Raw genomic sequence first — 27,383 nt, 5'->3', positions numbered from 1 at the left:
GTGTTTATCCCATATGTCTCAAACAAAAAAAACTGATATTTAGCATTGTAGTACTTTAAAACACAACCCTAAATGGAGAGGGCACAGTGCATGAGGAATGAGCCAAACTCATCCCAGTTGTAACTCCCACTGCAGTCAAATGCAATTGCATTAGGACTATATTTATCATAGTATGTTTTAAACTCAGGTAAAGGAAATCAAACAAAGGAAACCATAATTTTCTCACCTGAGATGGGGTCATACTCCGTGAAGGCAGACCAATTGGCGATGCTCCAGGGAACTGAGGATGACCAAGCTGGGCTGCTGTATGGTAATTTCTCATGTCGCCATACACAGATCTGTAATCATGAAAGGAACTCCCTGCAGGATGCATGATCTGTACTCCATGAGGTACAACCACAGGCTGTGTCAAAGGCAGTCCAGGAAGCTGGCTGCTGGGAGGGACGCTGAGGAGCCGGGGCTCACTGTGGGGAGAGTGCGCCATTTTGACTTCAGAAGACTTGGGCGCCTCTTTTCCAGGTTGTGGAGTCTTGCTGACTGGGGGAGTTTTCACAGACCCTTCTGGTGTTCTGGATTGTCTAGTTTCAGGGTGGTGGTCACCCACTGCTGCCATGTGTGGGTGCATCATCATCCTCACATCTCGAGGCACATTATACTGGTCGAGTCTTATACCTGTAGCATGCATGCGATAATCTGTCTGCATTACTAACACATCGGACTGTACAGGGGCCGACCCTCTACACACAGTATGATGGTAATGCATCTCATCTTCTGGGGGATGCTGAGAAGATAACTGAGGCATGACTATGTCTCTTATTGGAGCTGGCTGAGGTGTGCTGGATCTCTGAGGTCTAATTTCTATCTGAGGTTGCAGAGCTGCTCTGGGAGAGTGGAGCGCTTCTGGGCGGATGCCATAAGGAATACCAGGCAAAGGAGGGGTATTCATTCTCACTTCACCTTGTGACAGATGGCCAAGGGATACAGTCTGTGTTACACTATGGGGGGGCATTATAACAGACTGCTCAGGGTGCATACTGGATATGTATTGAGGCACAGGAATTCCTGGAGCCAGCATGACAGAGGTATTACTAGATAAAGCTGGAGATGAGGTACTGCCAGGATGACAAGCCCTTGGAAATGGAGAGGGAGAATGCCCGCTTGTACGTGGGGAATGTGGCTCCTGTTTTGTAACCCCCAAATGAGAAATAGCCCGATCTGTTGGGGTGTTGGGTCCTGAGCTGACATGGTTTGCTTCTGAATGCATTTTACCAGACAGGGAAGGGTGATGAGGACTGACCCCGGGGCTCAAATTTGATGGCTGAAGAGCCTTGGTCTCCACTTTCAGAGCAGTCAGATCAGGAAGTTTTTTGTTGGCGGAAGCTACACTTTGAGAGAGTACCATCTGGTTGTGAACTAGTACAGGTGGAGTGTTTACTGTCTGGGAGAGGACTTTAACAGGCCCCGACTGAGAAGCAGGAGTCTGGACAGAAAGGTGGCCTGATTCGGATTTCTCTAAGGAAGTCCGTTCTTGTTTAACCGAGGAGATCACAGGTGATGTATTGTAAGGTTGGGTTCCTAGTACCAAAGAATGGGTGGACACATTCCCATAACTTGTGGGAGTTTGAGAGCCTTTCGGTGCTGGCTGCGATGGAGTAATAGGTTCTTGTTTAATTTGTGACTTGGACACAGACTGCTGAAACTCTATATCAACAGCACTTGCTGGGGGAATCTGACTGATCTTTGCACTAATTCGTTGAGGGCCCTCTGTCTTCTGTCCTGAATAACTCAAAAGTACAACACCCTCTGAAGTGTTTACTCTCAGACCTGGGCTGGATCCAGGCTCCACTGGTCTATCTTCAATAACAGACATAGACCCTGGATGAAACCTGCTGTTATCATTTGTGCTAGGTCTCTGCTTGTATTTTGGTGAAGGGGCATTAACTAGACATGTCTGGGTTTGGGGGACTTGCTTCATCAATGTTATCCTTGGAGTTTCCTCTAGATCAATGCTATGGGGCATTCTGCTTATAACGGAAGTAGCTTTGGGGGCAATAACTGTACTTATTTTTTCTTTTTCACTGAAAACTGGCGCCTCTGCTACTGGGGGATCCAAAGCATTAGTGATAGGAACTGCTGGTTTTTCCTCCGACACTGGTTTTATGGCCTCTACTGGAGGATGAGGTGCCGCCTCCTCCAAACGAGGCGCACTAAGTGGTTCAGCAACAGCAGTTGTGACATTTGTAGAAGCAAGGCTACTTGCTGAAACGTATTTGGGCTCCATAAGTATCTTCCTCAGAGTACTAGAGTTTGTATCAATATCAGATGCTTTAGTATCCGGGGGAAGAGCTGGTGGTGGGGTGGAACGAGCACGGGTGTCATCATGCCTTACAATCCATTCTGTCACGCTGGTGGTGCTGGAATGAACTGGGACTATCCCAGCTGGTGCAGGAGTGGGTAATTTTGCCGCAGTTGCAGAAGAAACTGCAGGAACAGTCGTATTTGAAACGCTCGGTGGAGTAACGGGTGCATTTTCAATAGCTGACCGTAGCTTGAATCCAGTTTGGCTCACATCATCCACAGGAACAGGCTGGGAAGGTAGATCCAGAGCAGGAGGAGCTTTAGGAGGTACACTGCTCTCAGAAACAGCTTCATGAGAAATTCTCTCAGTGGTTGCACCCTTGCTTGCATCAGTAATATTCAATTCAGAAGAAACCTGAACAGAGTTTTTATTTTGCTTTTCATCTTTCAAGGTTTCTTCTGGTTTTGCCTTAACTTCATTGGCATTAGGAGACTTACTTTGTACCCTTTCAGGCTCAAAAGCACTAACTTCGGCGGTATCCCCTTTCTTGCTCACGCTCCTTTTACGTCTTTGACGCGTGCTCTTTTGACGGCCTTTTTCCTTCCGAGAAACTTCGGTTTCCTGTGACATTTCAGCTTCCTGTGCAGAATTTGAAGATTCACTGAAGCTCACTTCAGCCTCCTTATTTTCTGCCTCTACTGATAATGGGGTAGTGCCAGTTACTTGTTGCACAGAGGGTCCAACAGCAGCTTCTGTTTCCAAGATATTGTTAACTGCCTGATCAGTTTCAGGCTCCATTTCTTCCCTAGGGGATGGTAACACCACTGGTTCTGCAGGTATCTCAGATTCTGATTCTGCAGGATAAGTTGGAGGAGCAGGAAAGCTTTCTGTTTCTCCAGAAATATCATTTATGATAGATCCAATAGCTGCTGCCAGTTCTGTTTCACTAGCCTGATGTGCAGGTTTGTCTCCCTCCTCCTCCTGACGAACTTCAGACACGTCAGCTGCCTGTTCTTTGTAGGCAGCAACTGATGGTGTTTCAGTGAGCTTTGCAATGTTTTCCACAGCCTGTTCAAGTTCAATCTGCTTTGCTAACTGGGCAGCTTCTGGTGATTGGTTTGGTTCATGCATAATTTCTTTTTCTGTTTCCTGGAATGGATCTTCTGGCTCATTCTTTACAAAATGGGGTGACAAATTGTCCTCTTTTTGTGGGCTTTTGATTTTTGCTGGTGACATTGCCACAGGCTCTGCTTCCTCTTCACTTGGTCGCAGGGCACCTTTGACTTCATCAACATTGAGACGTATTTCCACATTTTTCAGACACAAGGATGCTTTATCTACAACAGTCTTGGCATTTCTAGATCTTCCTCGTTTGGATTTAGTAGCTTTTTCTGGGGGATTTTTTTTCTCTACAATCTCAACTGTGGGGGTTTCTGGAAGATTTTTGTCCACATCAAGTTCTTTTCTGTCACGTTTCTGTTCGCTTGCTGCTGCTTCTTTGTCTGTACCCTTTAATTTATTACTGTTCTCACTAATATTTGGTTCTTGACCAGCTGTTTCAGTGGCCTCTTCACACTCTACAGTGATATCTGCTTTCGGTTCATTTTTCCCTTTTTTCCCCTGCTGACTGCTTGCAGCTAACGAATGACCATGTGTTAGTTTTTGGGATCTAGGAGATCTCCATCCCTCTGCAGGTTTAGGGGTTTCCACTGTTTCTTTAGTCTCAGTCTCTTCTGCCTCTTGTTGTACCGGTTCTGTCTTAATAGGAGAGATTTCTTCCTCAGGCTTACGGCGTGACTTTGGAGGCCTTCCTCTTCTTGGTGTGGTAGGAACAGTTGTTGCAGTCTCCTGAGGCTCCTTTTCTCCTCTTTTTCTGGTAGATCTAGTTACCTCTGCTGAATCCTTCACTGGAGATGGGCCTTCATTGTCTCCTGTGGTAGCATAAACTGATCTTACATTTCTGCGTCTAGTTCGACCTACTGGCAAACTTGGCTCTATGTTTTCTGGCTCTGTTGCAGCACTAGGAGATTTAGCAGCATTTCTTGAAACTTTCTCTGTTTCTACTTTCAATTCTAAAAGTTTCTGTGCTTCCCCACGAGGAGAACTCGATCTTTTAAGTTTTTCACGGTCAATCCTTTCACTCTTCCTTGTGACAGGTTTCTCTGTGACATTTGCTGTGGCTGATTGAACAGGAGTCTTGGAACGTTTACTTTTGTATGATTTTTTATCTTTTACAACAATTGGCGGTTCAACTTCCATGTCATTGTCAGAAACAGGAGGCAGAATATCAGCAACTACCTCTGCTTTCTGACTTGCATTAGGATCAGTGTCAGCAACAGGTAGGGCATTTTCCTCTTTAGGTTTGCTAGATTCATCAGACTTTTGAACTAATTTGGGAAGTGGTGGGATCAACTGTGTATTTTCAGGTTCTGGATCTATGTTGATGTCTGTTTGTGAAAATGAAGCTCCCGGTGTAGGCGGCTTTGTATCCAAGTACGAAGGATGCTCTGTAGATACCGAGTCTTCCTCAGAAGCCAGAGTTGCAGGAATGACATCTTTATTGACTTCTACTACTTGGGGAGGTTCAAGTTGCTCAGGTGGTTCTACTTTGACAGGAGCAACAAGTTCAGGAAGAGGTTTTGGTTCTTCTGTTATTGAAGCAAGTTCAGATAGCCTTTCTTCTCTTGCAGATGTTATATCCACAACTGTTTTTTCATTTGCTACCTTCTCGGATATGACTGGTGTTGATTCTTGAGTTACAACTGCGACTGAAGAAGGCCCAACTAATGATGAAGACTTATGTTCCGGTTCTTTATTATCATGAACAGTTTCTGGTGTCTTAGGCCGATTTTCTTTGTCTTCCTGCTTTTCCACTTCTTTTGGTTTTTGATCCTTCTCCTTTTCTTTTTGCTGCATTCGGGTTAGCTCAATAAATCTACTGTGAAAAAGAACAACTGGTTCTTGCACCAACTCAGATGCACTGTTACTCCCATCAGAAGAAGTCTGTCTCCCATATATTCGACCAGAAATGAAGTCCAGGTCATCATCTTTTCTTTCTAAATGCTGTAGACGCTTGGAATCTTGTTCAAAGATTGAGCTATGTAAAAATCGAGACGCAAACAATTCCTGTCTCTCTTGCTCCTCCTCTTTATGATCCTCTTTCTTATCATCTAGTTTTCCTTCTGAATCAGTCCTGATTTTCTTCTTTTTCATATACCAGGATGGAATAGGTCTTGGAGCAGAGTCAACTTTCTCTTTGTCTTTATTGTTTCTAAAACTAGCAAATCTTGAGTCCCAATCCAGAAAAGACCAGTTTTCTTCTCTAGATGAAGAGAGAGATTTAGCTCTTTCAAGCAAGGCTTTTGTGTCTGGTGTGATTGTCTTATCCAATGCAAAGGAGTAAAATTTGTTTCTTTCTAAAGAAGTTGACAGCCTTTCCTCTCTTTCTCTGTCCCTTAATAAAAAAGATAACCTGGAACTCTCTAATAATGATGAGGCTTTAGGAGAATGGGATTTATTTTCATTGTCATCATCAGAATCTGAAGGCACCTCCCCTGGTTCCAGGTCCCGTACAGACCGTTTTCGTATGCTGTCTCTTTTAACTATACTACTTGGGAAGCTAATATCAACTTTACCAGGCTCTTGTTTCACTTGAGATTCCCATCGATTTGATTCATCTTCAGAACTAAGTACCGATAGCTTTATTTTGGCCATTTCTGCCATCTGCTCCCTTCTGCTGGAATCGTAGGGATTAAATTTTAGGGAATCCTCCCTCACAGTCATATTGGAATATGAAAGACCCTTTTCTTCTATTTTAGGTGATTCTTTGGTTTCTTTTAACGGCATTAGCCTTGGGGAATCTAGGGTGTCATCATCCTCATGAAAAGAAAAGTGTCTGATACTAGGTGAACAGGCAGTCCTTTCAGAATCTTCACTCACCTGGCGAGAGCTTCTGTAGTTCCTCTCTCTTTTAGTGCTAATTTCAAAATCAAAATGGTCAGTCTTTTTCTTTTTACTTGGTGGAGAGTCATCTGTGACATCTTGTGGGGGTTTGCCTACCTCATGAACCAGGCTACGCTTTTCATATTCGTCTACTTCTTTTTTTGGACTGCCAAACTTCTCAGACTTTGCTATCTCCATTTCCATCTGCTGTTTTAATCTGCGACTTTGCTCCATTTGTTTTCTGTAACTTTGTGTGTAATCAATGTCAATACCAATTTTCTCTTCTGTATCAGCTGACTGAGGTTTCTCCTGGCCAAGTTTATGGTCAGGCATCTCTTCGGGAAGACCACAGAAATTTTTCTTCATGTCCTCGCTCTCTGTTCCTTGATCATCTAACAGCTGCATTTGCTTGTGCTGTGGTTTTATTGGATTAAGTTTTTTAGAAAGGATTTCTTGCGTTTCCACTGGTTCATCAACAGGTTCTCCTAGCCTAGGCTGCAGTTCTAAACAGGGACGCAAGCCAATCCCAACGGAAACATTAGCAGGCTCCTGTGTATCTTTGGGGCTGGTAACAGTAATAAGTCTTTCCAGTTTAATTTTTTTAGATTCCCTTTTAAGCATCTCTTTCCTCAAGGGCTTTCTTTCCAATTCTCCTTCCCGTAACACTGTAACTTCTCTAGATGAAGTTGTCACATCAAGTTGCTTTTTCAAGACCATGCGTGCAGCATCTTCCTCATCTGGGTTGCTTCTTTTAACTTCCAGTTTTTGCCTATCAGGTTTCAAGTTTGCATCAGCAAAACGTCTTTTACGAGCCTCTAACTTGTCGAGATCTACTGTGTTTGCCCCTTCTGTAGTCTGCTCTGTCTTCAAGTGTTTCTTGGACTTTAGTTTTCCCTCTTTATCAACTACTTCTACATGACTGGCAAGAACCTTCTCTTTTGGCACCTTAGTTCTAACAGGTTCCAGTTTAGACTGGTCAGATTTTGTTTGTTCTACTTGAGATGTCTGGACTTTTTGTTCAAGAAGTGGAGATTTAATTGTGTCATTATCAAGCTTTGCTCTCAGTTTCTCCAAAGCAGGCTGATCAATAACTTTCCCTTCCTTTTCTTTTACTCGAGTCAGCACCACACATGGCATTAGTTCCAGACGGTTTTTAGCTGTCCCTTCTTTATCAGCTCTCTCTTTACTCTGTTTACTATTGCCCTTTAATTTTTCAGGGCTGGGTTCTCTCTCATTTTCTTGGTCTGTTTCAGAAGACTGAGAGCTTGGTGAATGAATTTTTGCTTTTCGTTTTTGCTTATCAGTTTTATCCTTTTCTAGTTTTTCTGGCTTCTCTTTCCTCACCAAACGTTTGTCTTTGTCTATTCTCTCTTGGTCAAAAGCACGTTCTTTATCATTTTTCTCATTTTTTGCATAACGCTCTACACGCGTCTTGTCAAGTTTGTCATATCTTGGAGGAGAAAGTGAGCTGCAGCTCCCACTACGATCTGAAGACCTGCTGTAGATCCTCCTTTCAGAATCACTCTGAAGCCTTTCTGACTGTGAGGGAGACGCTCCAGGGCTCTGTGGACGTCTGGAGTGAGTTGGACTTTGACTGCGTTCAATTGGCCGCCTTTCATGATCTCTGTCCCGATCCGATTCAAAGCGCTCTCTTTCCCTCTCTCTCTCTCGTTGTCTGTAACTGTATTCCCTTATATCTTGTTCATAAGGATCTCCTCTGTAATCCCTGTATTCACGTGGATCATCATAATATCGTGGGTCATAGTAATCTCCTTGATAAGGATCCCATTCTGCATAAAATTCTCTGCTTCGTGCAGGATATTCTCTCCTAGGATCTTCAGGATACGTCCCTGGAGTTCTAACAGTCTCATAGTAAGTACGATCAGGCGCATATTCATAAGATCCTCTTCTTTCATCTCTGCCAAAAACAAGAACAATACAGTGGTTAGTTTTTCCTGTTAACCAAAATGTGGAATTATGAAACTTTTCTACATGAAAATTTTATGATAGTTTATGTATTTAGTTGTATATCCTGGCAGATATTCATAGCTGTACCCATAGATTTAACAAAAATGAATAAGTGCATAGGCACAGTGGATGAATCAATGTGTTAGTCTCAGATACATAGTAAATCAGTCATTTTGTTCATCAGATAGCTTAGGTGAACACCTTTGAATCAATCCAATTATTCTTTTTTTTTTTTTTGGCCAAACTAGTATTGATGTCCTTATTCAGGGATCAAATATAAACCAATTTAATGAAAGTGCACCCTACAGCGCAAAAGCTTCAGAGAGAGAGAGAGAGGACCCCACACTTTCAAAAGCTGCTATTAATGAGAGCAGTAGTTAGCTCTGAAAACATACATCAGATCAAAATCAAGGTTTCCATCTCAGCTAGTAAGTTATAACCAGTAAGAGGGAACTATGTCAACATTTCAAACATTTTTTTGGTATCTTTGTTACATTAAAAGTGCATGCAGTACTGATTCCCCAACCATTTAAAAGTACGTTTTACACCCTCTCTCTTTCACAAATTTGCACATAGTGCTAAAAGTGGAATGTTTCTACCTTGTAAGTAGTATACAAAAGTAAAACAACCCCACCCCCTAAAAGTAATACACACTTCCATTCTGCAAAAGATCACAGAATATTATGAATTGTAACTGTCAGGAGACAGCTAATGGGGACAGGTGGAGTCATGCTAATGAGCTCGAGTCCACCACTGGAAGTTTAGACCAAATTCATACCCGACCAAAACCTGTCTCTTTAAAATCAAGACGTTAATCTGAAAAAAATGGCTACCCTTTGCACTGCAGACTGTCACCCAAGTGGGTCTGTCCAACTGGCAAAATGCTTGATAAATGATAAACTGCATCATCATATGCCTTAGATTGCCTCACTTGCACTCTGCCCCTAACCTGTCTCGTTTGGGCCGATGTCTAATAACTGCAACACCTCAGATCAGCTGTCATTTTTAAAAAAAGTCAACCTGACACAAAGATGTTCCCAAAGAACTTGCACAGACTGGGTCTTGTGTAATACACAAAAATTCTGAATCATTAACAGGTTTAGGGTCAAATATTTCATGACCCTAAACAGGTGCTTTGTACTATTTGAAAGAAGATTCCCGGTTTTTCAAAAGAACACATATCACTTGCTTCTTGTCCTAGGAAGTTCCGACATGTGGTGCCTTAAAATTGTGACATTTTTATGTAGAAAAGTTATCTAAGGTATTTGTAGAATTTGATAAAATGTATTAGTTCTAATTTTTCTCTCTCCCTGAGCCGTGTACACTTAGACTCATAATACTAAGAAAAAAGATGGTTACTCACCTTTGTAACCAACTGTTCTTCGAGATGTGTTGCTCATATCCATTCCAGGTAGGTGTGTGCGCGCCGTGTGCACGATTGTCGGAAGATTTTTACCCCAGCAATACTCGATGGGTCGACTGAGGCACCCCCTGGAGTGGCGCCTTCCTGATGCCAGATATATGCCCCAGCCAACCCAGTGCACCTTTACTTCCTTCTTGCCGGCTACTTCGACAGAGGGGAAGGAGGGCGGGTTGGAATGGATATGAGCAACACATCTCAAAGAACAGTTACAAAGGTGAGTAACTGTCTTTTCTTCGAGTGCTTGTTCATATCGATTCCAATTAGGTGACTTTCAAGGCTTATCTAGGCCGTGGGGTCCGAGTGAGATGTCGCGGAGTGAAGGACCGCTGAACCAAATGCATTACCACCCTGGACTGCTGAATTATCGCATAGTGGGCAGTGAAGGTATGCACCGATGACGAAGTCGCTGCCCTACATATCTCCTGTATGGGTACGTGTGCCAGGAAAGCAGAAGATGAAGCCTGAGCCCACGTGGCATGGGCGGTAAGGTGCATAGTTGGGACACCAGCCAAGTTATAGCACGCATGGATGCATGATGGAATTGGAGTGTCTACCGACAGCTCTAGGAGTGATATACCAGTACTGCCTGGGCCACGCCAGGGCGGCCAAAATCTGACAGGCTTTGTCCCTGTGCAGCTTGAGCAGGACCCTTTGGACTAGCGGGAATGGAGCGAAGGCGTAGAACAGGTGATCCTTCCACTGTATGAGGAAGGCGTCTGACAGGGAACCTGGAGAGTGTCCTGGTAGAGAGCAGAACACTTGGCATTTCCGAGTCTCACGAGAGGCAAATAGGTCTATCAGGGGAAAGCCCCACTTCAGGAAGACAGAGTGGATGACATCCGGGCGAACTGACCACTCGTAAGTCTGAAATGATCTGCTGAAGTGGTCCACTAAGGTGTTCTGGACTCCTGGGAGAAATAACGCTAACAGATGGATCGAGTGGGCTATACAGAATTCCCACAGACGAGTGGCCTCCTGACATGGGGGACAACTGGGCTCCCCCTTGCTTGTTGATGGAAAACATGGCCATTGTGTTGTCTGTGAGGACTGCAACACAACGGCCTTGAATGTGCTCTCGGAATGCCTGACACGCCAGGCGCACAGCTCCGAGTTCCCGCACGTTGATGTGCGGGGATAACTCTCCTGCTGACCTTAGCCCCTGTGTATGGAGGACCCCGAGGTGGGCTCCCCATCCCAGGGATGATGCATCCATGACTAGGGACACAGAGGGCTGCGGAGCATGAAATGGCATCCCTTCGCACACTGATTTGGGTGCCAGCCACCAGTCTAGAGAGGATAATATCCCTGGCGGGACGGTAACCACCGTGCTCAAGCTGTCCTGACCTGGGCAGTATACTGTCGATAGCCACGCTTAGAGTGGATGTAGCTGCAACCTGGCGTGCACGGTCACATATGTGCAAGAGGCCATAAGTCCCTGCAGGCATAGGCATGTTTTCACAGTTGAGGTTGGGAAGTTTTGCAGGCTGTGGACGATGTTTACCAGGGATTGGAAGTGTGCTTCCGGCAGAAGTGCTTGGGCTAGGCCTGAGTCTAAGACTGCTCCTATGAATTCTACCCTCTGGGTTGGTACCAGAGTAGATTCCACAACATTGAACAGGAGCCCCCGTTGACTGAACATGTTCATGATCAGCTGGACATGAGACTGCACCTGATCCCTGGAGCAGCCCCGAATAAGCCAGTCATCGAGGTATGGGAACACTGGGATCCGTTGTCAACGAAGGGAGGCAGCCACAACCACCATGCACTTGGTAAACACCCTGGGGGCCGTAGAGAGGCCAAAAGAAAGGACGGTGAATTGAAAGTGCTGTTGATTGACCACAAAGCGAAGGAAACGTCTCTGTGCTGGGTAGATCGCAATGTGGAAGTACGCGTCCTTCATGTCGAGGGTGGCGTACCAGTCTCCAGGATTTAAGGAAGGAATAATGGTCCCAAGAGAGACCATGTGGGACTTCAACTTTACCATGAATTTGTTGAGTCCATGAAGGTCCAGGATGCGCCGAAGCCTGCCCTTGGCCTTGGGGATTAGGAAGTAGTGGGAGTAAAAACCCCTGCCCCTTGACTCTCTTGGAACCTCCTCTATGGCCCCCAGAGCTAGGAGTGACTGGACGTCCTGTAGAAGGAGGTGCTCATGAGAAGGGTCCCTGAAGAGGGTTGGGGTGGGGGGGGCAAATTGAAGGGAGTAATCCCTTTCCACCATGCGAAGGATCCAACAGTCTGATGTTATGCAAGACCACGCATGGAGGAAATGGGAGAGAAGATCTTGGAAAGGCAGGAAAGGATCCTGAATGGAGACTGGTGCTCCATCCTTGGGTGCACCTTCAAAAGTTCTGCTTAGGCCCAGCTGATGGCTTGGTGGCCAGTTTGTCTTCTACCACCTCGGCAGCATCTTCTAAAGAAGTTCCGTCTTGGCCAAGGGGGAGGATAGGACCTCTGAGGCTGCGATCTGAAGGGTCTTCTCTGCGTTACTGAGGTACGCATTCCTAGAAAGCACATAATAGTTTGAGTCCTTCAGACTCTGCAGCCTTGAGTCTGTTTTGTCTGACAATAGACCCTGGCCATCAAAGGGTAGGTCCTGGAGGGTCTGCTGCAACTCTGGTGGTAAGCCAGAGACCTGTGGCGCATGGCTATGCCCGAGGCCAGGGTCCTAGCCTCCGAGTCCAGAGCAGCTTGCAGGGAGGTTCTGGCCACCTTCTTGCCCTCCTCCACTAGAGCTCCAAATTCCTCTCTGGACTCCTGTGGAACCAGTTCTTTGAATTTCTCCACAGAGTGCCATGAATTATAATCATATCTGCTCAGGAGTGCCTGCTGGTTGGCCACCCTGAGCAGCAAGCCTCTGGCCGAGTACACCTTGCACCCAAACAAGTCTAGGCGTCTAGCGTCCTTTGATTTGGGTGCCGGGGCCTGCTGACCCTGCTGCTCCTTCTCGTTGACCGAAGCCATGACAAGGGAACATGGTTGGGGGTGCATGTAGAGGTACTCGTACTCCTTTGAGGGGACAAGGTACTTCCTTTCCACCCCCTTGGCCGTAGGTGGAATAGAGGCTGGCGATTGCCAGATTGTCTTGGCATTGGCCTGTATAGTCCATATGACTGGGAGGGCCACCTTGGACGGTGCCTCCGCGGACAGAATGTCAACCATGGGTCCTCTACCTCCACCACCTCCTCTACCTGGAGATTCATATTGCACGCCACCCTGTGGAGCAGCTCCTGGTGGGCACGGAGGTCCACAGGAAGAGGGCCTGAAACCGTAGTCCCTGCCTCATCAGGCGAGGTTGAGGAAGATACCCCGGTCTAAGGGGTCCTGTGTGGGGTCCTCATGTAGAAGAACTTGTTGCCCAAGGTCCACCACGCTAGGGGCGTGGGCCTGTGTTGGCGTTGGAGCAGTCCCCTCGGAACCCCCATTAAAGGTGCCGGGACCAAGATCAGGACTAGGACTGGTGCTGCCCTGCTTCACTTGGCGATGGTGGTCGTATCAGAGGTGCCACTGTTCTGCAGGGGAGTCGGCTCTGTGAGCGCGATCAAGTCTCCGGCATGGAGGGCAGCCTTAGCTCGACCGTGGTGTGCACGGGGGAGCTAACATACACTGGACTCCACAGCCCTTGCAACGCTGGAGTCGATGGCACAGGAGCTGTTACTTGTCCTGTGCACTCCAGTAATGAATGCAGCTCTGGCTGCGGTGCAGGAAGACTCAGTGGCTGTCAAACTGAAAGAAGAAGCAGTCAGCACTTGCTTGGGCCGCTGCTTCTTCTGGCGCGGAGACAGGGACCGGCGCCGCGGTGGTGGAGGTGCTAGGGGCGGCCTGACGCCGCGAGTTTTTAGCAGAGTCCGAATGCGGTGCCGGACCAGTCGGTGCTGCAGGGGCACTCCACACCGAAGACAACGCTGAGTCCCAGTGCACAGAGGAAGGGCTAAGTGTCGCTGAGCTAAGTGTTGCCTCCATAAGGAGCTGCTTGAGTCTAAAGTCCTGCTCCTTTTTGGTCCTCAGCTTGAAGGCTTTGCAAATGTGGCACTTGTCCGCTTGGTGGGATTCCCCCAGACACCTTAGGCAAAAGTCGTAGGGATCTCCCATTGGCATCAGCTTCAGGTAAGCTGAGCAGGGTTTGAAGCCCGGAGACCCTGGCATGGGCCCCGTACCAGGACAGGGGAGAAGACCCCGTTCCACCCTATTAAGTACACTAATCTAACTAACTACTAACAACTGTAAACAATGGTTAACAACTAATTACAACTATTAACAGGTAGTAAGAGAGAAAGCTAGGGAGAGTGGAGATCAGCTACGCTGTGCTCCACGGTAAGAAGGAACTGAGGGGGTGCTGGGTCGGCAGGGGCATATATCCGGCACCATGAAGACGCCAGTCCAGGGGGCGCCTCAGCCGACCCACTGAGTGTTACTGGGGTAAAAATCTTCCAAAGATCATTCACGCGGCGTGCACACACTTAATTGGAATAGATATGAGCAAGCACTCAAAGAAGAACTTGGCTTTATAGTTAGAAGGATACAGTCCCAATAAAACGTTTAGAAATTATCTGTAGCATTTAAAAAAAGATTTTCTGTAAAATGCGTGTCAGATGCAGATTATATAAAAATGTGGTATGTAGTTGTTACACAAAATGGTGTCCTGCATAATTTAAGTCGTGGCTTTATTATTCATGAGTAACACGCTCACCCCAACCTCACAACAGACATCTATGCTTCCTGGTTCACTACTCCCAAGTAAAGATTATGTGAACACTCAAATCAGACATTGGTTTTGATAATGATAGCTGATTTTTTTTAAAAAAAAGAAAAACACATGCCTAGCTTTCATCTTGTTCTAGAAAACTGTGTTCGAGTCAGAAGTATTTCACAGCAAAGATCAGCTCAAATGAAATGTGTATACTAAAAGCAATTTTCTTTCTAATTCAGTGTAGCTCAGCCAGAGGAAAAACTGTCACTGTCTGCCTGCTGGCAGATCACAATTCTTAGCAATGATTTGGGAACACACCAATTCATTTCCATTATGCAAATTATTTCCAATTTCCAAACTAATCTTCACTTTTTAAAAGCTGGCAACATTACATATGTTATTTTGATCTACTTTGATCTAAAACAAGAGCAGCACATTTTGAGATAATGTGTAGCTCATTAGTGCGAACGATACCATGCTGGACTCATTTACAAGAAATTCAGAATCTTAACAAATAAGCCAGTTTTTAAAACAGTCATAAAAATTAACCAACTCATATGGACTTGCCCATCCTTTACCACAATCACTGGTAACGAAAAAATTGGTAGGTTTTTTAACCATCCAAAAAACTTATGAGTGGAACTCTGTTAAGCTTCATTAAACCAGAATCTAGAGAAATGAGTGACCCTTCTGCAACCCCATGTACAATCCCTACACACCATGATGAAAGATGCTATAGAAAAATATCTAGATAGAAGATATTTGTCATGACAAATAGCAAGAGAAATTGAAGTCCTGCTCAGAGCTTTTACTATTTTAGCAATACTAGAAATCATACTACTGGAGAAGTGGTGGTCTGAGTGTAAACTTCACTTTCAGCTCAGTAGATTAGAAAAATATCTGACTGTTGTAATAGTATATAAATTAACAAGCAACACATGCTATTTTGAGGGTGGAGAGAGGAGTTACAAAAAGCACTCTTTCCATTCCCTAGTTATTTATAGATGAAGCAGCAAGTCAGCTGGGTAGCTGAGCATATATACAAACTAGATGACCAAAACTTTGTCAAATTTTTCACATACACCTTAATTTTTTTGTACTCCATATAAGAATTTTAGTATGTGATGGAGTTCAGAGCCATAATCCATTGCCTAGTTTTTATCTGCCAATTTGTGTAGCTCAGGGCTGATCATTCACATCTGTGAAAAAAAGTTTAAAAAGCTAAAAATTAAAACTAAGATACTAAAATATATACAAAAAACTGCAGCACATTCCATGAGAGCCACCTGTCTGCTTCAATGTATCATCTGTGTAAATTATGACCACAGGAAGAGTTTGAACTTGGTGCAGAAAGCTAACAGTGACTTTTCAGGTTTCAGAGTAGCAGCCGTGTTAGTCTGTATTCGCAAAAAGAAAAGGAGTACTTGTGGCACCTTAGAGACTAACAAATTTATTAGAGTATAAGCTTTCGTGAGCTACAGTGAGCTGTAGCTCACGAAAGCTTATGCTCTAATAAATTTGTTAGTCTCTAAGGTGCCACAAGTACTCCTTTTCTTTTTAGTGACTTTTCAATGAAACTTACATCTTAAAAAGGAGGGAGTCTCAACAGGATAAAGTGTGTGTGCTGCAGGGGGAAAGAGTAGGCTTGGGTGAGAATTCTTTATTTTAAAGATTACTTTTATTATTTGGGTTTTATGTCCTGGAATTTTAACTACATTTAAAATCCCATTTGAAAAGCAAGAGAATGGAATCACTGTATTAGATACATGCCTTCTTTCTGCTAGCATTTCATAGAAGTCTCTGATATCTTGACCCGTTTTCTCCATGGAATGATAAAAGGCCAACTGACTCTCTCGGTTTGCAAAATCCACCTGAAAAATAAAGGATAATACATGTTCAGTAAAAGAAATATTCCATTTTTGACAGGTTTTCAATGTCTCCTGCAGTTCTTGAAGATGGAAGCAGAAGGGAAAGGGCGTGATATAGTTTAAAAAAAAAAACAACCACCACCACCAACAAAAAAAAAACAAAACACACCAGTCCTCAGGACTGGAATTACTCCTGCTGAGATGAAAGACCTTTCCCTTATTATAAGTGTGCTGCAAAGCACAATGCATTTTTATGGAGCTACACAAATAAATTCTGGTCAGGATATTTTCTTTCAACTAGTGAAGAAAAGTCAACTGAAATAATTTTGTTTCAAGGAACAAAAGCAAAATTATTAAATACTAATAGCACCACCACTTTGCAGTTATATAGTGCCTTTCATCCCAGGATATCAAAGCACTTTACAAAGGTTGGATCAACATTATTAATCCCCTTTACAGATGGGAGTATAAATGATTTGCCCAAGGTTATATAGAAAGGCAATGGCAGAGATGGGAACAGAATCCAGGAATCCTGACTCCGACACTCTGCTCTAATCATCACAACATGCTGTTTCCCAACTGCTTGCTACAACACTGAGAAAATAAAGGGCAAAATTTACGGGGGGAAAAAATAAAAAATTAAGATTTAGAATGGGTTTGTCAAAATGCATTTGACACAATGCAACAGTTTTTACATAAAAAGGAATTTTAAATAATCCATTTAAAATAAAATCTGGTAAAACCACAGTAACAGAGTACAAACACATAATAAAGGGTGTTTTTTGTTTCAAAATCACTAAGGAGTAAGACCTACAAACACAAGATACATAATCTTTAATGACCATATCTTTTATTCCATATAAAGGCTACTTATTATATTCAACCACCACACTTAGAAAACTATAACGTATTCAAAACTTCTAATCACCACGAACATCAAATTTCTAGCTGAATACACCAGATGAAAGATCATGCTAGAAGTGATTACCCACTCTTTAGGAGAGGAGGAAGAGGAAGAGAAAGATAATTCAGAGATTGGGCTAACACCCCAAACTCCTGGATTAGCTTGGTGCCTTTGTAGTATTGCTTCTCAGTCACTAGCAACACCAATACCCAGAAGCTTAGAGATGCAAGTTCAATGAAAAAAAATGACAGAATGCTGGAGAAGGCTTTCCGAGCAACAGTTCAAAATGTCCTAACAGTTTAAGCCGAGTGTAAAAGGTTAGTTTAACCCTTATAGATTTGGGACATGTATGTCCCCCTATATATTCTTTTGGCTGGCAGTTTGCAAAATGCCAGCATTTTAAGGGGTAAGACCTGAATACAATTTTTTTTTTTTCCTGTTTTTAGAGGTCATTCTGCACACCTTAATTTTATTCCCACCGATTTTCCTCCCCTTGGTCTCTTTTACAGCTGCTTGTGCATATTCAATTTCATTGTAGAGAACCAGGGCCATGCCTTTTAAGCGGTCAAACACCACCTGTAAAAAACAAAAAAACAAAACAAAAACCAAATAAGAGCCTCATCCACAGGACTTAATGTCAGTCCCAACAAAATCCTAAATCATGAGGACACCGGTAAGAAAATAATTTTTAATCAAGGAAAATAATTTTCAGGCTTTTTTGATGAGACACATTGTAATGAAGAGACAGTAAAAGGACAAGGGACTGCTTTGAATTGTGGATATTGTGGCTTGAGGTATATTATGCCTTTATTTTGTTTTTCTGTATTTTACTTGTATTATTTTCTTTGGTGACTGAGTATTGCTGTGTCATTGTTTACTTAAATATTTTTTGAAAAATTTCCAATAAATTATAGGGGGGAAAAAAGGTAAGGGGAACATTTAATCACAAAATGAAAACAAGTTTTTATTGTTACAAACTGTACCACCATTCTTCAATTGCTAAATGTGCACAATTTAGAAACACCTGTTTGTCTTTGCAACACATATATTCAAACAACAAAAGCTACTTTAAAGGAATGTCAAAGCTGTAACATGTACCCACAGAAAACTTAAGGCATTAAGGCCCCAATCCTGCAAACATTTACACAAGTTTAACTTTAAGCACATAAATAGTCCCACTGAAGTCAATTGGACAACTCACGTGCTTAAAGTTAAGCAAGTGCTCAAAAGCTTGCAAAGTCATGGCTTAAATCTCAAATACCTATATGCAATGGGACCTGGTAGTTCACAGTTCACGTGCCCCACTATCTTGTGCAACTCTGACATTTTTAAGTACCTTTTCTTGTGTGAATTTTCTGCAGGTTTTTTTCAGAGTAATTTCTGGTCTATTTGCAAAAAACATAATTATGTCTAATTATGTAATTAACACGCATAAATATGATCACATAATTAGACTGCATTGTTCCAACATGAAACATCAGAATTCTAAAGAAACTTTGTCGTGGGAGAGACTGTACTGCACAAGAGCTGCAGACTAGTTCTAAAGTTCATTATCTCGGCTCATTCAAAATATTATCATCAAAATACCAAAAGCAACTAGTCTAAGTTTTGGACCAACAGGCTGAAAAGCTACAGCGCCTTGTAGGCCAAATTTCAACCCAGAGAGAAATTCTGTGTCTGAGCTATAAAACCATGGAAATCAGGGTTGAAAGGACAGGATGTAAAGAAAGGAAGACAGTAAACTTCAAACCACACACCAAAGCCTCCCACCTACCTTTACCACAGGCCCGTATCGGCAGAAATGTCGAGTTAAATACTGATCCGTTACGTTTGTAGAAAGACCATCTAACCACACGCAGTTTGTAGGCATGCTCTTTCCAAAACCCAGCTGAACACAAAAGGGCAAAACTTCCATCAGTACAATTCATAATTATTAAACTAATTTAACAGAGCATGCCTAATTTAGAATTATCTGAAAACTATTAATTGGTATAGTTTTTTTTAAAATTAGCACCTCATGCAGGTGAAAGCACCTCAAAATCATAAAAATAATTCTGCATGCTTAAAAAAATACAATGTTAATTTAAAATATTTGGGTTTTATGCAAATTTAATGCTTCTGAAAGGTGTCAGACTGACAGCTCCGGGGACTGAAATCATCTTCTTTTCCCCGGAACAGGTGCAGCACTGGCAGGAGCAGTGCAATCTTTCTACATTGCCCCACCAAACACTGACCTGGAGGGACTATCTTTAAAAATGAGAAGATAAATCAGCCTCCATGTCCATTCAATCCTTGGCCTCTCTGCTGCAATTGCCAATAAAGTTATCAAATTATGTCTGTCGTGGTGGTGGTTGAAAATATATCACTACCTAATCTGACCTACAAAGTAGCAGCAAGAAAGGCAAAAGTAGTACAAAAAAAACCTGATTCACTTCCACATTCTAAGCTGACACACAGAATTATATAACACTGAAAACAAAATTAACCAGAAGGATAATGTGTTTATAGGAGGATTTCTTTACCTTGAGACGGTTATTTCCAAGGTATTCCCCATCCATCTTCTTAATTGCTTTACATACACTTGCAATATCACAATACTGCAGGAATGCATACTGAGGAACTCCATTCACTTTCTTAATGTCAATATCCTGAAAAAAAAAAAGCAGTCAATGCTCAGCAATATGCCAGCAAGTAAACAGATTCAGCTGTATAAACTAGATCGAAATGAATATTTTTTCTAAAAAAGCCACGTACCATAGCAAGCATTGCTTAATTAACATTTTAGTCACAGAGCTGATTTAAACATTAGCAGATAGTGAGGTGCATTGCTTTACTGATTCTCGTTCCAGTGGTATAACCAAACCCTTCTTGATGCAGCAAAAGCTCTTCACAGTGAAAATTTAAAGCTAGAAAGGGATGTTGCTGAACACCCAAGACGGTTAATGTGATCTACTCACAGAATAGCAGCTTTTGTTTAATACTGTGTCAAATGGAGGTATTCAGAACCGTAACACACACAGAAATGCAACTTAGTTTTCACCTGGGAAGGCCGAAAGGGAAACAACCTGCCTCAAACCAATAGCTGGTTTGTGAGGGAAGAGCCAAACAGGCTTACTTTTCCAAACAAACTCGATCCATCCATCCTGTTCCTATAAATAGATGATAATGCTGAACTATTCTCTTCAAACAAACTGGCACTGATTAGATGAAGACAAAAAGAGATGAACTACATCCCACTGCTGACACATTACCCAAGAGACCTCAGGCATGTTCAAAAACTGATGCAATCAGAGGAAAACAATTTATGTACAACAAAACCTGGTTTTAATTAACTTAAATAATAGCAGGTCCAGAACGGACATTTGGTCAACATTCAGGCTAACTGTACTGGCATACATACTCAAGTCTCAGAACAAACCCATCATATTATGATTCATTCCATGCTGAAAATAGAAGGTAGAAGATTTGATCTGATTTTTTAAATAGCATAAGCTTCCCTTGTGAGCCATATGCCAATGCTAACACACTAATTTGAGTATAAATGTTCAAATGCTCAAGATAGACTAATTTAACAGTTAATAAATTGAGGGACAAGGCCATAGTTTAACATGATACTCATCCTGAAGCCCTTAGTAAACTAAGTAAACTGTAAAAAGAAAAGTAGTACTTGTGGCATCTTAGAGACTAACAAATTTATTTGAACATAAGCTTTTGTGAGCTACAGTTCACTTGTGCCACAAGTACTCCTTTTCTTTTTGCAGATACAGACTAACACGGCTGCTACTTTGAAACCTAAGTAAACTCTAGGAGATTTACTCAAGAATGGGAGTTCTACAGATGCAGCCTAATGATTAAAGTGGAATACTAATAAAGGGCTACATTTCCAAGTGTCTAGAGTAGCACTACTACAGCCCTGGCAAATTATATTTGTCCACTCACCTTTGGCAAGCAATTTATTTCGACAGGAGAATAAAATTTTGTGTATCTTCCTAATGCACTGAAAAGGGTAAAAAACAAGTCTACTTTGTGCCTAGGCTGCTACATTTTCATGACACTTTTGCAAGGTTGCATTGTTACTAGAATTCTGGCCTGCTAACAACATTGATAATATGGCACTATTTCACATAAAACCACTTTACAAGACATCATAGATTCACAGATTCCAAGGATTCACAGAAGTGATCATCTAGTCTGACCTCCTGTATAACACAGGCTATACGACTTCCCCAAAATAATTCCTAGAGCAGATCTTTTAGGAAAAGATCCACTCTCAATTTTAAAAAAGTGTCAGTGATAGACACCACCATGACCCTTAGTACATTGCTCCAATGGTTAATTATTCTCACTGTTAAAAAAAAAAAGTTACTATTTTTCTAGCTTCAACTTCCAGCATTGGATCATGTTCGACCTTTCTGCTAAACTGAAGAGATTATTGAATATTTGTTCCCCTGTAGGTACTTATAGACTAATCAAGTCGCCCCTTAGCCTTTTTTTAGTTAAGTTAAATAGATTGAGATCACTATAAGGCAGGTTTTCCAATCCTTTACTCATTTTCGTGGCTCTTCTCTGAATCCTCTCCAATTTATCCACATCCTTCTTGAACTGTGGACAATAGAACTGGACATAGTATTCCAACAGTGGGGTCGCACCAGTGCCAAATAACTTCTCTACTCTCACCTGACAATCCTCGTTTCCAAAACCAAGGACTGCATTAGCCCTTTTGGCTACAACATTGCACTGGGAGTTCATGTTCAGCTGATTATCTACCATGACCTTCAAATCTTTTTCAGTCACTACTTCACAGTAAGTATGGCCTACATTCTTTGTTCCTATATGTACACATTTAGCCATATTAAAACACGTACAGTCATTGTACCATGCAATCTACATTGCATATCATCAGTAACCTGTCCTCTTCATTGTTTACCACCCCCGCCCCTCGCATCCGCAAACTTTATCAGTGATGATTTTATGTTCCACACTACTATTATTGACTACCGATAATAATCTGTTTCCTCAGGGCAGCTCAGATGGTATAACATGAAATTCTAAATCAGAAAAGGGTCTGAGCTACATACAGTGTGCAGATTCATAAATCAGTCTTCAGAGTTTATAAAGGTGTTGCAATACACATAGCTGCCATACAATCTCACAATAAAATACAAGTCATATTTGTGCATATCAGATAGAAAAAGTATGGCATTTTGCATAAGTATGAGATTTCCTCCTCCAAATCTGAAAGACTAATACTTCAAATGCCAATAACTGAAATATTTCTAGACAGATTGAAAACAGTATTGAATGTACAGCAACAGCCAGAGTTATTAAAATAATGTTGTAAACAAAATATGCTATCAAAACAAAGTTTGATACTGCAGACCATATATTATTGTCTGTACTGTAGACGGATATTTGATTCATCAGGAAAATCTCTCTTAAATCTTAACATTGCCACATTACTCTACAGAGAGTGCATAATGTGGGAGAAAGAAGGGATTTAACGTTCCTGTGACTGTCTCACTCAGATAAGCTTGTTCAGCTCCCTCATGTCATCTCTAACTCATTGTCTCACTCTGCCCCATTGTTACAGAACAGACAGTCATAGCTGATGACTGATTTCACAAGCAGCAGTTAAACCTTTTGTTTAAAAAAAAAAAAAACCTAACAAGAAACTAATTTCATAACAGGTTTCAGAGTAGCAGCCGTGTTAGTCTGTATTCGCAAAAAGAAAAGGAGTACCCGTGGCACCTTAGAGACTAACAAATTTATTAGAGCATAAGCTTTCGTGAGCTACAGCTCAGCATCCGATGAAGTGAGCTGTAGCTCACGAAAGCTTATGCTCTAATAAATTTGTTAGTCTCTAAGGTGCCACCAGTACTCCTTTTCTAATTTCATAACAGTAATGCTGACATGAAAATGGAATTGAACATGTTTACATCCATAATGACCATTAATAACTTTTCTGCCACACTCCTATCCTGCAGAATATCCTTAACCGTTTCTTGTAACTGCACCTAACATACTACTTGTAACCACACAAAGGGCCATTTTCATCCCAAGGTTATTTCCTCTGCAATACAAGTGTGCTAAAACCACATCAAACTCGAAACAATGCCTCTGGAGTACATTCTGGCAAGAAAAATAACTTATGTCAATCAAATGATTGAATAAACTATATTTCACATGCTCAAAGTGATTAACATTACATTTTACTGTTTCTTACATCATTCAATAATCTGATGTGCAGTTTTTGTATTGAAGCAACCGTCAAAAGTAAGTTATACCAAAGAGAATTCACATACCACTATCCCTCCAAAGCGCTGAAAGATGTTGCGAAGATCATGATAAGTGGTTGTTTTTTCAAGGTTACCAATGAAGAGAGTTCTTGTTGCTTTAGGGTGAAATTCATCTATCCTTTCATCCAAAGGGCGAAACTCATTCTCGCTTTCCGTTTCTAGACACCATAGAGATGAAAAGCATATTGTAACATACTGAGGTATTCTCAGTTTCTTGGAAAACCTATTTTTGGAATATTAGAAATTGTTTGAAGTGCTATCACTGCCTTTGACAAAAATACAGCTGTGCCCTCTTAGATATCTATGAATCCATTAATGCCAGGAGTTTGAAATCTGTAAGTCATGCTATTATACTAATGCCAAGGAAATGGGATCTTTAGATGCCCCCAAGTTTAAAAGGTATGGCATTCTACCTTTGCTGCTCTAGAAATTTATTCTTTTAACAAAATGTCTTCTACTACCAGGAATTAAATCAACAGGCTTCATTGTATTCATGTATGTGCTGATTCGGTACATGGAAAAATGTTTTGATGGATCTATTTCTTTAGCAATTAATTTCAAGTACAGTAGATTCCACTGCACTTGCTAAAGGCAAATAAATAAAAGCACAAATTTGTATACCCAAAGTTATGGCTTTCATAAATTGTATCATTTACTTCATATTTCTCAAGGCCTTAAGGATTCTGTCCTCCTTTCACAGCAACACTTGCCATTTAAGGCAAAAAATAAATCCATGAGGATTCAAAACAGGCACCTGAATTGTTTTGGCTGGGAGACAAGCAACTTCAAGTACTACTATCCAAATCCCATTTTGTACTGTACCCATCACCTTCTAACCATGCAGTAATCATGCCGTAATGCCTACTTAGTAAAATGAAAAGCTACACAGTTGGGGAAAGGGAGGCTAATGATATTTTTATGGAAAGAATAGCTGAAAGCCACACACCAAATAATTAATTAGAACATAGAAAGAAAATAAAGATAGATAAATTATTCTAAAAAAGTAATGCCGTTTTACCAAGTTTGAAACCATACAAGTTATTCTGTCAGGTTTCAGAGTAGCAGCCGTGTTAGTCTGTATTCGCAAAAAGAAAAGGAGTACTTGTGGCACCTTAGAGACTAACGAATTTATTAGAGCATAAGCTTTCGTGAGCTACAGCTCACTTCATCGGATGCATTTGGTGGAAAAAAGTTATTCTGTGTAACCAAAAAAAGTGTTTATACTTCATAGGAAGTTAAACATGTAAGGTATGCCTTAAGAAGCATGGACTATGCTAACTAAACTGTGTGTTGCCCTGTGTTTCACTGTGGAAATGAAGAGTGGCAGAACACAATATACAGGCACTACAAGAAAAGATCTAGCAAGGATGGAAGTCTTCCTTCACTGAGGGTTTGCAGCTGTAGAATTTTCTTCCTGTCTGATGTACCTAGAGTAGATCAGTGGCATTCATGGTTCCTGCTCTGGGATTTATTCGGTCATGTTTACCAGTTAATTTAAATTATAGCTTTGCAGCAAGGCAGAGTAATTACAATGTTTCTTTTACTCAATTTGCTACCATTTTACAACAGGTACTGTATATACACTGGTTTCAGAGTAGCAGCCGTGTTAAGTCTGTATTTGCAAAAAGAAAAGGAGTACCCGTGGCACCTTAGAGACTAACAAATTTATTAGAGCATAAGCTTTCGTGAGCTACAGCTCACTTCATCAGATGCATTCCACAAAAGCTTATGCTCTAATAAATTTGTTAGTCTCTAAGGTGCCACGGGTACTCCTTTTCTTTTTGTATATACACTACTCTTATAATGACTATACTGCTAGAGAAAAGTTAAGAAGTCAACATATTTTCCCTTACCTGGTCCTATCCAGGCCGTCACTTCAATTTGCATTCCAAAGAATAATTTTCCTTTTGATGCATTCAGTGCTTTTTCCTGATCCTCCTGCTGTCGGAAGAACACCAGTCCATACCGCTCCTCGGAGGCCCCATGAATCTGCACTGACGTCACCTTTCCATATTTCTTGAACTCATGGAAAAGTCCATCCTTAAGGCTTGTATCTAAACCCACACAGAAACAAGTAAAATACAAATATTATTTGCCAACATTATAATGCTACAATGCTATCAAAGCCACAAACAGGTTTTGATCTCCTATCCGAATTGTGACTTCACTTTGTTTTTATCTGACCTTCAATTTTCACTGAAATTACAATCATATTTTAAAAACATATTTTATGTTAATTTTGCACATTTAGGAGCTTCCAACTGGCCCTCATGTTTCTCTTTAGAATTGAGGCCTCACCCATATAGATTTCCACATCTCTGCAACCAGTGGAGCAGCTACTTGAAGAGGGTACAACTACTGCTAATGGCAGACAATGAGTATGGGGACATGTAAAATATCATTGTTTATCACATTAACATCCTTGATGTTCTCAATATGAGTGCATAGATATTACTAACAGCAATCCTGCAAAACTGGGTTGAACACATATATATGAATACCACTGTTTGCATCACTTGTGCTAATCTTCTTGGAAAGACAACTGAGGCTCACCCAGTGTTGGCAAAAACAACTGATCTGGGATTTCACAAGCTGCCTATGCATTTGAGAGGGAGAAAGAGAGAGAGAGAGAGAGAGAGAGAGAGAGAGAGAGGATGCTAAACAAAGGGCATTTTAGCAGCCTTTACTCAGAATGCCTTGATTTGCATATTAATTCCTTAGAATATATATTACTCAAACAAATACATTCAAAGAACATTAAAACTGCAAAGTCAAGCACTCAAAAGTCAGAAAATGCCAAAATCCCTGTGCCACTTTAATTCAGCTTCCTCGTATTAAGATATAGTCTGTAATCACATACTACTTTTTCCACAGAATCCCTCCCTCATTCAGGCACAGGATGGATGGTGATCATGTAATGAGCAGCTATTCAATATTTCACTTCGTCCTCTTTGCTCAATGTGTGATCACATGCCTCATTTAATGTTCACTATTCAAACCCCACTCTGAATACAGAATTATTTATTTCCTCGTGGGCTTTTCTATGGTGCTCATCACTATAGCAGCTGAGTGCTTGACAAACATTAATGAATGTATTTTCACAACAACCCTGTGAGGTAAGATGGTATTATTATCCTTTTACAGATGAGGAACTGAGGCAGAGAGATACAGTTGGCAGAGCTCACCACTAATTTCCAATGACCAATTTGAGATGCTTATATAGCCCGATTTTTCAGATAATTTAGTACTTAGATCTTCAAGGTACAGCTCCCAGTGACTTCAGTTGCAGCTACTAGTGGTTGCAGCCACAGAGTTTCAAGTTGGGCAGCCATAAAATGAGCAGCACACAATTAGTGGCCACCCAAGAAAAATATTCTTTAAGTGACTTGTCCAGCAACACAAAAGAACTCTGACAGAAACAGGGATAGAATCCAGTTGTCCAGGGTAACATTCAACTGCCTTAACCACGAGACCATCTCCTCTCTTCCCCTAGCCCTCTGCTTCATTCATTATACACCTTCCAGGTGCTGCAACATGAGGCGTGATCCTCAAGATAACAGTCTCACTGACAACCCCATATTCGTTCCCAGAGCACCATTCATCATGTGCACTTACTAAGGCAGGGGTTCTATGGTTAAAAAAAAAAAAAAAAAAAAAAAGTGTGGTGATGTGTAATTAAATCCTGAATGAATGCATACGTAGGAGGCCAAATTAAGATGGTCCAAGCTTTCCTCCTCCAGGCTCCCTGCCGCATCTATTCCCTCTATCCCACCCCTTTGCATTTTAGTCAGTTTTCTTCCTCCTTCTCCAGATTGCCTGGGGGCCAGCAGGAGCACTGAGAACAGAAGAGAGCCTATCTGCTCTCAGTTCCAGTACCCAGCATCACAGTGGCTCAGGGCAGCAGACAACAGCAATTGTAAGGAAAGTCCTGCTCTGTGAGTGAGACCTTGGGCTAGTGCATATTCCATACAGACAGAAAAGGAGTACTTGTGGCAC

At 41.9% G+C, this 27,383-nt stretch overlaps 1 protein-coding gene across 9 annotated transcripts in view; it reads right to left on the bottom strand.

The window, feature by feature from the left end:
- SPEN (spen family transcriptional repressor) overlaps nucleotides 1-27,383 on the bottom strand; it is a 113,165-nt gene that overhangs the window by 7,763 nt on the left and 78,019 nt on the right. For 5 of the 9 annotated variants that reach the window (XR_006276285.1, XM_038377218.2, XM_043499764.1 and 2 more), the window contains 7 exons: nucleotides 25,241-25,441; nucleotides 23,394-23,545; nucleotides 19,614-19,739; nucleotides 18,866-18,979; nucleotides 17,554-17,667; nucleotides 16,090-16,190; nucleotides 227-8,159 (listed from right to left, as the gene is read on the bottom strand). Coding sequence is in view for 8 of the 9 variants with exons in the window: in XM_038377218.2 (XP_038233146.1) it covers nucleotides 227-8,159; nucleotides 16,090-16,190; nucleotides 17,554-17,667; nucleotides 18,866-18,979; nucleotides 19,614-19,739; nucleotides 23,394-23,545; nucleotides 25,241-25,441 (8,741 nt within the window). In the remaining variant the exon portion in view is untranslated. The remainder of the gene's footprint in view (nucleotides 1-226; nucleotides 8,160-16,089; nucleotides 16,191-17,553; nucleotides 17,668-18,865; nucleotides 18,980-19,613; nucleotides 19,740-23,393; nucleotides 23,546-25,240; nucleotides 25,442-27,383) is intronic. The other 4 variants (XM_043499765.1, XM_038377224.2, XM_043499766.1 and 1 more) reach the window with 2 other exon arrangements.

This window comes from Dermochelys coriacea, chromosome 18 (assembly GCF_009764565.3).
Source record: "Dermochelys coriacea isolate rDerCor1 chromosome 18, rDerCor1.pri.v4, whole genome shotgun sequence".
Lineage (NCBI taxonomy): Eukaryota > Metazoa > Chordata > Testudines > Dermochelyidae > Dermochelys > Dermochelys coriacea.
Note: the sequence above shows the minus strand (reverse complement) of the source record. Positions and strands in the feature narration are given on the sequence as shown.